This window comes from Vulpes lagopus, chromosome 2 (assembly GCF_018345385.1).
Source record: "Vulpes lagopus strain Blue_001 chromosome 2, ASM1834538v1, whole genome shotgun sequence".
Lineage (NCBI taxonomy): Eukaryota > Metazoa > Chordata > Mammalia > Carnivora > Canidae > Vulpes > Vulpes lagopus.
The window spans coordinates 132,647,415-132,660,569 of NC_054825.1; the positions used below are offsets into that span (position 1 = coordinate 132,647,415).

Below are 13,155 nucleotides of genomic sequence, written 5' to 3' on the forward strand. Positions count from 1 at the left end.
ATAATCTATTATGATTTTGGGTTTGTGCTATTTCTCCATGACGTACTGACAGTTTTTGCATTATACATGTTGAAACTGTGTTATTAAGTACATAAAAATGCATGATTGTTACATCATCTTGGTGAATTCACCTTTTTAATATTTTTTACTTCTTATAATGATTTTTGCCTTAAAATCTACTTGAATATTCACATACCTCTACCAGGTTTCTTTTGATTGGTATTACATGATGTCTCTTTCTCCATCTTATATTCAATCTTTGTGAGTCTATTTTAGTTGTATTTCTTAGAAAGCAGCAAGTTAGATAACTTTATAATCCTCTTGGATGGATTATAATCTTTTAATTGGATTACTTAGTTCACTTATGAATTTAACATAATTATTCTTCTCTTTTGGTTATAATCCCACCATTGTCGTTTTATTTATCCTGCCTGCTCTATGTTCTTTTTTCCCTCCTTTCTTATCTTCTTTTGGATTGTGTATTTTTAATTTTTCTATTTTTACTTCATTAGCTTAAGTATTATACATTTACTCTTTTTGGTTTTGGTGGTTATCCTGGAGAGTATACTACGCACTCTTGATTTAATAAAGTCCAATATTATTGGTATTTTTTACCCTTTCCCAGATAAAGACTCCAATATATGTCATTGGCATGTATTTTATTTTAATTATCTGAATACATGAATTTTTTAAAGATTTTATGTATTTATTCATGAGAGACGTAGGCAGAGGGAGAAGCAGGTTCCCTGTGGGGAACCCAATGTGGGACTTGATCCCAGGACCCCAGGATCATGAAGTGAGCCAAAGGCAGATGCTCAACCACTAATCCACTCAGGTATCCGTGAATATATGAATTTTTAAGAAGGGTGCCTTTTTATAGCTTAGCATTAGTACTGTAAGACTTTAGTTTTTTTTTTTCCTATTTAAACATTGTAGTATATGGAAGTATTAAGATGAATGACAACTTCTTGTTTACATAATTCTGTGCTACTAAAACAGAGATTGATGTTAGAACTTTCTGGACTGGATATACTTCAAAAGGTTTCTTTAGAGGATACATAGAAAGCTAAGCCTCCCCACTATCCCCACTCCTGATACACAATTTGTTCAGCCATTTATTTGTTTATTTATTTTTAAAAAGATTTTATTTATTCATGAGAGATACAGAGAGAGAGGCAGAGTCACAAGCAGAGAGAGAGGCAGAGGGAGAAGCAGGCTCCATGCAGGGAGCCCTGATGTGGGACTGTGATCTCAGGACTCCAGGATCACGCCCTGGGCCTAAGGCAGGCGCCAAACCGCTGAGCCACCCAGGCTTTTATTTATAAAAGGCTGTTCAGCCTTTTATTTCCAAGTTCTTTTTTTTCCCAGGGCTGGCTATCAGTTATCCGTCTGTTATCTCTCTATGCTTAGGCTTTCTTTTGCACTGAGTAAAGGCTTTCACTTCACTATACAATGACCAGTTAGTTTCCTTTGCTGCCACCTCTGCCATTTGTAATTCTTTCCCCACTTTTCAACTTTCTTCTCTCTTGTTACTGTTTGGATTTCCCTCTGAAAGGCCAGCTAAACAAAGTGCTTCTCATTGGCAGACCAACCAATCACGTTGTACAGGGCATTTTCTTTGAGTATTAACTCTTTAGGCTCTGTTTGTCATTGCTTACTCAAGAGTTTTTACCATTCCAAACAATCCTAGATGCTGGTGAACATCAAAAGAGTACTCTATGGAGAAATGATGTTTTATGGTAGTGTTAAGATAGTTGTGATTTGGGGCAATGTACAATTTATTTTTAATCATTATGCACAGACTGAGGTTCTCTATTTTAAATATGTTCATCTCTCTTCTACAAAGAATGAAAAAATAATAGAACAACAACTTCTTGTGGATCAACTGAGCGAAGAACTAACAAAACTTAACCTGTCAATGACCTCTTCAGCTACGGAAACCTGTGGAGATGGGCCAGATGCGAAGAGGCCATATACTGTACCGTTTGATACTCATTTGGGGCATTATATTTATAACCCTGCCAGATCAGATTCCAGGAAGGTAATGTCTAAACATCAATCTCTTTCTGATTTTGAGATTTAAAAAATATTATGTATAGTATCACAGTGTATTTGTATGGTTTCAGCAGGGTTTTTTTTCTGCTTGATCTCATGGAGTTTTATGTGTATTCTTTTTAAATCATGCTTCTTTTAAATAATAATACATAGGAGAATATATAGTTGTATTTGGAAGGAATAGTTAAAGATGATGTCTTGTATTCACCAAGGAGAAAAAGCTATCCTTTGTCATCATGTTTTCAGACATGCTTGAGTCTGATACCTTTTTTTTTTAAGAGTTATTTATTAGAGAGAGAGGGAGAGAGCAGGAGAGCACAAGTGCTGGAGAGGGAGAAGCAGGCTGCCCATCTAGCAGGGAGCCCGATGCAGGGCTTGATCCCAGGATCTTGAGATCATGACCTGAGCCACCAGCAGATGCCTAACTAACTGAGCCACTCAGGCACTGCTAGTCTGATACCTTCATGAAGTTTTTTCTTTCTTTAACCACAACAGGTTGAGAGGAAATTGGAGGGTATATACTTTGATTATTTGGCCTGTTTTATTATTTTCAAAATGATATTTATCTATTATTTGGCCTTGCCAAGCTGACATAATCAAGACTATGAAGATCAGTATGAAATTTCATTTTTATTTATAAATATGTTTGTGGATGATATATATGCACACAGATTTCTCTTGAAAAACAAGGAATCTCTACTGGAATAGAAATTTCTGATGGAAAAGACTAAGCAGATTCATGAATTTTGGTTTCTATTTATTAATTTTATGAAGGGAAAAGATTTGTTTGAGGTCTTGATGATGGTTACAGTTAAAGGGATAAGAAATATGAGAGGTGTCATAGGCTGTGGAGTCAGGCAGGCTTGGATGTGAACTCCACCACTGTGCATAAGCTTGTATGTATGCCTAAACCTTTGTGGGCCCCAGGTTCTTTATCAGTCAGACTGGGGGAAACGTCATGGGGGATGTGGAGGATTTACATGAGATAGTGAATCTGAAACTGCCTGACACATTGTGTCTTTAGGATATGCCCGTGGGGCACCTCTACGGTGTCCCAGGCTTGGTGCCTCAGAGTAAGACAGATGCTCTCCTTACTTGTGTGTTTTTCAATTCTAAGAGATTGGGTTCAACATTTAAATCACTGTTATTAAAATCACTGTTATTATTAATATCAGCTTTACTTTGTAGAGTTATTAACATGTTCTTTATAGTTGAATATACAGTAAATTTTCATGGAACATATGAGACAAGGGCAAATTCTTTGCAGGATTCAAATTTGATAACTTTTTTTAAGATTTTATTTATTTATTTGACAGAGGGAGAGAGAGAGAAAGCGCAAGCAGGGGGAGTGGCAGGGAGAGGGAGAAGCAGACTCCCTGCTGAGCAGGGAGCCCAACCTGAGGCTCAGTGTGGGGCTTGATCTTGATCTCAGTACCCTGAGATCATGACCTGAGCCGAAGGCAGGCTCTTATTACTTTTTTTTTTTTTTTTAAAAGATTTTATTTATTTATTCATGATAGAGAGAGAGAGAGAGGCAGAGACACAGGCAGAGGGAGAAGCAGGCTCCATGCAGGGAGCCTGACATGGGATTCGATCCCGGGTCTCCAGGATCACGCCCTGGCCCAAAGGCAGGAGCTAAACCGCTGCGCCACCCAGGGATCCCTCTTATTACTTTTTTATTTTTTATTTTTTATTTTTTTTTAAATTTTTTTTTTAATTTATTTATGATAGTCACAGAGAGAGAGAGAGAGAGGCAGAGACACAGGCAGAGGGAGAAGCAGGCTCCATGCACCGGGAGCCCGATGTGGGATTCGATCCCGGGTCTCCAGGATCGCGCCCTGGGCCAAAGGCAGGCGCCAAACCGCTGCGCCACCCAGGGATCCCTCTTATTACTTTTTTAATAATAAATTTATTTTTTATTGGTGTTCAATTTGCCAACATACAGAATAACACGCAGTGCTCATCCCATCAAGTGCCCCCCTCGGTGCCCATCACCCATTCACCCCCACCCCCTGCCCTCCTCCCCTTCCACCACCCCTAGTTCGTTTCCCAAGAGTTAGGAGTCTTCCATGTTCTGTCTCCCTTTCTGATATTTCCTAGCCATTTCTTCTCCCTTCCCTTCTATTCCCTTTCACTATTATTTATATTCTCCAAATGAATGAGATCATATAATGTTTGTCCTTCTCCGATTGACTTATTTCACTCAGCATAATACCCTCCAGCTCCATCCACGTCGAAGCAAATGGTGGGTATTTGTCATTTCGAATGGCTGAGTAATATTCCGTTGTATACATAAACCACATCTTCTTTATCCATTCATCTTTTGATGGACACTGAGGCACCTTCCACACTTTGGCTATTGTGGACATTGCTGCTGTAAACATCGGGGTGCAGGTGTCCCGGCGTTTCATTGCATCTGCATCTTTGGGGTAAATCCAAAGTGCAATTGCTGGGTCGTAGGGCAGGTCTATTTTTAACTCTTTGAGGAACCTCCACACAGTTTTCCAGAGTGGCTGCATCAGTTCACATTCCCACCAACAGTGTAAGAGGGTTCCCTTTTCTCCGCATCCTCTCCAACATTTGTGGTTTCCTGCCTTGTTAATTTTCCCCATTCTGACTGGTGTGAGGTGGTATCTCATTGTGGTTTTGATTTGTATTTCCCTGATGGCAGGTGATGCAGAGCATTTCCTCATGTGCATGTTGGCCATGTCCATGTCTTCCTCTGTGAGATTTCTGTTCATGTCTTTTGCCCATTTCATGATTGGATTGTTTGTTTCTTTGCTGTTGAGTTTAATAAGTTCTTTATAGATCTTGGAAACTAGCCCTTTATCTGATATGTCATTTGCAAATATCTTCTCCCATTCTATAGGTTGTCTTTTAGTTTTGTTGACTGTATCCTAGGCTGTGCAAAAGCTTCTTATCTTGATGAAGTCCCAATAGTTCATTTTTGCTTTTGTTTCTTTTGCCTTTGTGGATGTATCTTGCAAGAAGTTACTATGGCTGAGTTCAAAAAGGGTGTTGCCTGTGTTCTCCTCTAGGATTTTGATGGATTCTTGTCTCACATTTAGATCTCTCATCCATTTTGAGTTTATCTTTGTGTCTGGTGAAAGAGAGTGGTCTAGTTTCATTCTTCTGCATGTGGATGTCCAGTTTTCCCAGCACCATTTATTGAAGAGACTGTCTTTCTTCCAATGGATAGTCTTTCCTCCTTTATCGAATATTAGTTGACAATAAAGTTCAGGGTCCACTTCTGGGTTCTCTATTCTGTTCCATTGATCTATGTGTCTGTTTTTGTGCCAGTACCACACTGTCTTGATGACCACAGCTTTGTCGTACAACCTGAAATCTGGCATTGTGATGCCTCCAGCTATGGTTTTCTTTTTTAAAACTCCCCTGGCTATTCAGGGTCTTTTCTGATTCCACACAAATCTTAAAATAATTTGTTCTAACTCTCTGAAGAAAGTCCATGGTATTTTGATAGGGATTGCATTAAACGTGTAAATTGCCCTGGGTAACATTGACATTTTCACAATATTAATTCTGCCAATCCATGAGCATGGAATATTTTTCCATCTCTTTGTGTCTTCCTCAATTTCTTTCAGAAGTGTTCTATAGTTTTTAGGGTATAGATCCTTGACCTCTTTAGTTAGGTTTATTCCTAGGTATCTTATGCTTTTGGGTGCAATTGTAAATGGGATTGTCTCCTTAATTTCTCTTTCTTCAGTCTCATTGTTAGTGTATAGAAATGCCACTGATTTCTGGGCATTGATTTTGTATCCTGCCACGCTGCCAAATTGCTGTATGAGTTCTAGCAATCTTGGGGTGGAGACTTTTGGGTTTTCTATGTAGAGTATCATGTCATCGGCGAAGAGGGAGAGTTTGACTTCTTCTTTGCCAATTTGAATGAGAAGGCAGGCTCTTAATCTTAACCAACTGAGCCACCCAGACGCCCCTCAAATTTGATAGCTCTTTTTTTTAATTTGATAGCTCTTAATTCAACTTTATATATCTTCTATATTTATTTATTTGCTATTGGCTAGTACCATGAAAGCATTTTGTTTCCTTTATTTTTTAAAAATAACATATGGGTTTTTCCTCCCTGATTACAAAAGTTATACATATTTATACTTTCTCAGTTTCTAGTTCTCTTTTTTACTGGATATTGATACATAGACGTACACTCTTTGAGGACATAGAGTCTGTAGGCTCTTGAAAAAGGTTAGGCCCTCAGGGTTCTTACCGCCAGCTGTTTGATTAGACCCAAAACAGACATGACTAGAATAACGATTTCCGATTTCTGTGGTTATTGTTTCAAATTAACAAATTCTTAGTTTAGTTTTGTTTTTAAAATCTTCCTTCTGCCCTGCTGGCCACTAAAAGGAGGGGGAAAATAAATAAGATGGAAAAGTCATAGGATCAGCAGTTTTGAGGATTCTCTGTCCCTACCATGTGTCCAGGAATCCAGGCCACCTCTCTTGTTTGGACTGGTCACTGCAGCATATGTGAGGAGGCAGGCTTGTGTGGGAAGACACGTTGTGCAGCAAGCCTTGTTCAAGTCCTGCTTACTGTTCCGTTGTTCTGAGAGTGAGCGGAGGGTTTTTGTATTGAATGCCAAGACTAACTGAATTACATCAAAGAGGACATCTCAAATGCTATTTCATTTTCTCCCTGGATTTTTGCCTCCTTGGCAGAAGTCTACCTAATATTTTCTAGCCCTGATAATTTAGAGTTCATTAGCTCACATATTTTCTTGAAGTGCAGATAGTCCTCATTTCTTTTTTCTTTTTTTTTTTAAGATTTTGTTTATTTATTCATGAGAGACACACAGAGAAAGGCAGAGACATAGGCAGAGGGAGAAGCAGACTCCCCGAAGGGAGCCTGATGTGGAACTCAATCCTGGGTCTCCAGGATCACGCCCTGGGCCGAAGGAAGGTGCTAACTGTTGAGCCACCAAAGTGTCCCAAGGAAATATTTCTTACAGGCTTGTTTATACACATTGGAGGGAAAGAGCAAAAAGCTCTTATTTAATTTTAAAAGTATTGTTTGTTATATTTATGCGTATACTTTCATTAATGACTCTTAATTTTTCACAAACATTTGACAGTCATTAAATATTTTTTATAACATCATGATTTTTAATGGCTGAATAATATTTATCCTAGGGGCATACAAATGTTTTTAAAGATTTTATTTATTCATGAGAGACACATTGAGAGAGGCAGAGACATAAGCAGAGAGAGAAGCGGGCTCTCCATGGGGAGCCCGATGTGGGACTTGATCCCAGGACCACGGGATCACAACCTGAGCCAAAGGCATGCTCAACCACTGAGCCACACAGGCATCCCAGGGGCAAACAATTGTGTACTTTTTCCTATTGTTGCACATTTGTTTTCAACTATCTCTTAATCTGAAGAGTTAAATACCCAGACGAAATTATAGAACATACCTACTTAAACAGAATTCCTAAAGAAATTGCCTCTCATAACTAAATAGTATATAGGTAAATAAAAGAAAAAGTTTTCAAGTTATCAAATTAATAGGAAAAAAGAAAAAAACTCCTCTGTCTCAGTAGATACCAAAATCTTATCTGATTAAATGTAAAATCGAATCTTGATTTAAACTTAAAAAAAAAGTATAACAGGTTTCTACTTTAACATGGTAAATATGATATACTTGAAAGCCAGTATTCTACATTCCAAGGGCACTTCTGAAAGAAAAAATTACAGATGTGGTCCCAGTAAATGCTTAGGTATAATATAATATCACAAATGCTGATGAAAATCTGCCGTGTTTCACTGATGGTAAGACTCACATTTTTTTTTCACATTTTATCATCTTTGATAGCAAGGTATGTTTTATAATTGATGGCATGCCATGGCTTGACAGCTTTTTCTTTCTTGATGGAATAAAGATAATGGTGTGTCTTAAGTTGATGACATTTTAGATTTGATGAAGTATGATATAAAGTGGTTGTAAAAGCAATAGGTAACTAATACGGCTTTCAGTACTTCACACCATTGTGTGCTAAGAGAACTTAACCAAAATATTCTTTTTTGAGGGGATCTCTAGGTGGCTCAGTGGTTTAGCACCTGCCTTCGGCCCTGGGCATGATTCTCTCTCTCTGTCTCTCATGAAATTTATTTATTCATGAGAATACAGACACTCTCTGTCTCTCATGAAATTTATTTATTCATGAGAATACAGACATGTATTCTCAGAGAGAGAGACAGAGAGAAGAGAGAGGCAGAGACACAGGCAGAGGGAGATGCAGACTTCCTGCAAGGAGCCTGATACAGGACTTGATCCTGGATCCCAGGATCACGCCCTGGGCCAAAGGCAGATGCACAACCTCTAAGCCACCCAGGTGTCCCAAAATATATTCATTTAAAAAAAAATTTATTCATTTATGATGAGAGACAGAGAGAGATATAGGCAGAGGGAGAAGCAGGCTCCCTGTGGGGAGCCTGATGTGGGACTCAGTCCCAGGACCCTGGGATCACACTTGAGCCAAAGACAGACACTCAACCACTGAGCCACCCAGGCACCCCCAACCAAAATATTCTTAAAGGATATATTTTAAAAATCTTCTGGAATCTCCAGATTCACAAAAGTGGAAATATTTGTAAAATCTCACTTTTTCCTGAGTGAATTACATTTTTGTGGAGTCACAGAGTTCCTGTGAGTAACCCCCACACTACATGTTAACAGCTTCTTCAGTTTTCATTAAGATTTTATCTCACACAAAGGCCCCCTTTTTTTCCCCTCACAAAATAATTAGTTTTTGTTTGGCTTTGTTTTTTAATTATTTGCATACATCATTGTTCAAGGTGAAGAGTGAACACAGCACAGAGATGTGTCTGCCTGGGTTGAACCAGGTTCCTTTGCTATGTGAGCGCCTCATTCTGGCAGAACACACCAATCTCACAGTAGCAGAATGACAAATGATATCTCATGGACCTTGGTGGAACTGTTGATGGCAACTTGGGTACAGAGTTGATCTATGAAAACCAGTCTATGGTGAATGAGCTAAGCAAAGTTGCCACATATCTGATGAATCCAAATCAAATGCATCACTAGTGAGAAGAGATTATCTTACTGTATGATGATTTGAAACATCAAGTTCAGGTCTGAGTACAGCACTTTAAGTCAAATTAAAGTGTTTTCAGAGAACAACCAAGTTGCTAAAGGTCCTTGGTGACCATCTGAAGTAACTCTAGACTTAGTGAGATTCAGAGGGGACATGATGTCTGTTTTCAAATATTTGAAGGCTTGGGGCACCTGCATGGCTCAGTCAGTTAAACGTCTGCCTTGGGCTCAGGTCATGATCCTCAGGTCCTGGGATTGAGCCCAACATCTGGCTCCCTGTTCAGGGGGGAGTCTGCTTTTCCCTCTCCCTGCTCATGCTCTCTCTGTATCTCAAATAAACAAATGAAATTAAGATATTTGAAACCTTGTCATTATTGTTACATTTTGTCTCTATAGAAGTAGGACTAGGGAGAAGAAGTGCTAAGAGAATATAAAGAAATGTTTGTCAGTGAAAACTGCGAGAGATGATATGGGAGGCCCCAGTGCTTGTAAGGGCCCCTGCAGCGGATGTTTCAGCAGAGGTTATGTTATAGATGAGAGTCAGATATGGGATGAATAGTTGAACTCAGTAAGCTTTAAAGTTCTCTCTAGCCTTGTGATATAATTCTAGGAACAAATGGTTAGAATGAAATATTGGCATGTAGTTGTATACAACTCAGTTATCTGAATTATTAACCAGCTTATTTGAGTACCTACATAGTGATCATCAGTACTGTCCGGGGTATGGTTGAAAATGCTAAAGCAGGGACCATGGAATGGAGAAGCAACTTCAGGGAAGCAACACCCTGTACTTAGGTGGGAAGGGGCCCCGTTATAGACGGCTTTATGAGCCTACAAGGAGCAAAGAGCCATTGTATTGGGTAGGACAACTGTTGAGGAATTAATTTGCTAAATATCATTAATTGTTGTGGATTTATTTATTTATTTATTTATTTATTTGAGAGAGAGAGATTTATTTGAGAGAGAGAGAGAGACAAAGACACAGGCAGAGGGAGAAGCAGGCTCCGTGCAGGGAGCCCGACGTGGGACTCGATCCCAGGTCTCCAGGATCACACCCTGGGCTGCAGGCGGCACCAAACCACTGAGCCACCCGGGCTGCTCTGTGGAATTGTTTTTTAAGATTTTGTTTATTCATGAGACACACACACACACACACACACAAAGAGGCAGAGAGAGAAGTAGGCTCCCTCCTGGGAGCCCAATGCAGGACTCAATCCCAGGACCCTGGGATCACGACCTGAGCCAAAGGCAGATGCTCAACCACTATGCCACTCAGGTGCCCCAATTGTTGTGGAATTTACTTGGTGTTAATTTTTAAGCTGGATCATTTGATTTTCTTTATAGAAAGAAATTTCAAAAGCAGATTATAATTCTAGAGAACAAAGTTTGACTCTGAACAAAAAATTTTATTTGCTCCTGGAATAATTTCCATTCTTTTGACAAAGAGAAACCTTGATGCCTGTTTGTTCTGGGGCAAAGTGAACATGCAGTAATTGTACTTGTTAGATAAATACTTCTTGAGTTGGTTCTTCTGTAAATAATTTCCCTCCCTACTCCCTCATACCCCAGGGTAGGGAGTCCACCTAGAAAACTTTATTCTGCACCCATCATGGTACCAACGTGACAGATGGTCTTACTAGGTGGCCAACAGTGGAGCCACAAAAATTAGATATCAAGGAATCTTTAGCATGAGGCAGGCTTTTCTGGGAGGGATTATATGCAAGATGTATATCACTTGAATCTTGACACCATATGATATACATATTCTGCTGTCTGTTACAGTTTTAATAGCTTATAATGATTTCTAGTAATAAATTGAATGTCTCCTCTAATATTCTACTTACCTTTTTGAGAAAAGACTCTGAGGTTTGGTTATACAAAGAAGGAAATATTTGGTAACAAAAACTAGAATAAAAGTATACAAGCAGCTTCTAATTTTTGTTATTTTCCAAGGTCATTTAAAAATTTATTAAAAAAAATAGATAAAAATTTTAAAAGATTTATTTATTTTATTATTTTAGAGAGAGTACGTGAGTGAGCTCACTGTTCTGTTCTGGTAGCAGTTTGACAAGAAGTACAACCCCACCTGGCACTGCATCGTGGGGAGGAACTTCGGTAGTTATGTGACACATGAAACCAAACACTTCATCTACTTCTACCTGGGCCAAGTGGCCATTCTTCTGTTCAAATCTGGTTAAAAGCATGGACTGTGGCCACTCATGGGGTGGGCCAGAGGGAGAAAGAGAGAGAGAGTCTCAAGCAGTCAAGCAGACACCTCACTGAGCACAAGCCTGATGCTGGGCTCAGTCCTTTGACCCTCAGATCATGACCTGAGCCAAAATCAAGAGTTGGATGCTTAACTGAATGTACCACCCAGGTGTCCCTCCAAGGTCATTTTTTGAGAGCTTAAAGCACCTTGCCAATAGAAGCACATTATAGTATAGAAAGTTCCCAGGGTAGCCCCTTGAAAATCTATTTATCCATGATACATATTAACTATGTCACTTAGAGCACTAAGTCAGCCATCCCTAACCACCATATGTAAAGTGTGAATAAATACATTTGGGTTTCCTGCAGTGTGTCACCTAGAGTGAAACCCACTGTGTATGGGTTTCACATTTGTTTGGGAGTGCCTATGCTATGTTTAAGAGCTGTAATATTTTCATTCCTGCCTCTCTTTGGTTCATGAAGATATAATTGAAGATAGAGAGCTTTCTAGAAGGAGGAAGAGCTGTATAGATTCCAAAAGATGTATGTGTCCACGTGCACAAGAGTATCGTGGAATTTTGGCATTTGCATATTTCCAGTGATTGGCTATTTTCAGTCTAACTATCTAATAACCTCTTTAAAAACATCCTGAGTAATAGGATAAAAATAAACATTTAAAAAAATAACTTTTTTTTTTTTTTGGGTGGGGTAATCACTTGTAAGGTCTACACAAGTCCTTCTGTGTACTCTCTGGATCGAGTAGTTGCTGGATTTCGAACACGAAGTCAGATGCTGCTGGGTCACATAGAAGAACAAGATGAAGTCCTCCACTGCCAATTTTCTGATAACAGTGATGATGAAGAATCAGAAGGCCAAGAGAACTCTGAAATTAGGTATGTTAAATATAGACTGATTTAATAAACTTATGATATAATGAATGTATATAATGTAGGGTTTTTTTTTCATTAACATGTATCTTTACCACTTAAGAGTAAGTAGTTTTTGCTAAATGCACTACTATTGTGTTATAAAACAGTGTTTTAACACAAGTCATCAATCTTAAAATTGAAAAATAATTTTGTATTTAGGGCTTTTGTAGTTGTAGATTTTAATTTTCAGAGAGAATGTTTTTGGAATTCTTGATTTTGCTGCCACAGTGGCAACAAACATGATGAATTTTCCACTGAGTTCAACTTGAGGGAGATATCCTTTTATTTGGAGGAGATATCCTTTTATTTTGGGGAAACTAATTTGAGGGCAAATTAGATTAGAAAACAACAGACAAGTTACCTTTGATCTGTTTTTTTTTTTTTTTTTCCTTAGACATAGAAGTCACTCATGGATTCAAAAGCCAGCCTCTGTTTGTTCTCTTGTTGAATTGAATGATGTTCAGGATCAAACACGAAAAGGGAATGAAGGTACACAGACTTTCTCGAATAATTTAGACTTACTGCTTATGACACTTCTCTTTTTCTTTATCAATAATTTAAGAAACATCTAGGAATTCTCAAAGATGGAAACTTGGTGGGAGTGCTTTACTGGTTGGTAGGACTTCTTTATGTTCTCTGATCTACCTCTAATTTTTCATTCTCAACTCCTCAATAAAACAATTTTCCCAAAATCAATTCTGGCTAGAGTTGTAAGCTAAGTGTCTAAAAATGGGGATTTTGTATCCAAACTTGAGTTGATATTTGCTTTGTACTCTTGACTACCTTAACATTTTAAGTAATTTACTAGGTGTCTACCGCTTCACTGGCATACCTGCCTATGTAGTGATGCATGCAACATTAGAGTCAGATTAGTCAA

General features: G+C 38.6%; 1 protein-coding gene across 2 annotated transcripts in view; it reads left to right on the plus strand.

Annotated features, from left to right (window-relative positions):
- Window positions 1-13,155, plus strand: part of KIF27 (kinesin family member 27) — an 87,195-nt gene that overhangs the window by 27,789 nt on the left and 46,251 nt on the right. For both annotated transcript variants that reach the window (XM_041735057.1, XM_041735067.1), the window contains exons 6-8: window positions 1,847-2,041; window positions 12,073-12,242; window positions 12,673-12,767. In XM_041735057.1, the coding sequence (XP_041590991.1) occupies window positions 1,847-2,041; window positions 12,073-12,242; window positions 12,673-12,767 (460 nt within the window). The remainder of the gene's footprint in view (window positions 1-1,846; window positions 2,042-12,072; window positions 12,243-12,672; window positions 12,768-13,155) is intronic.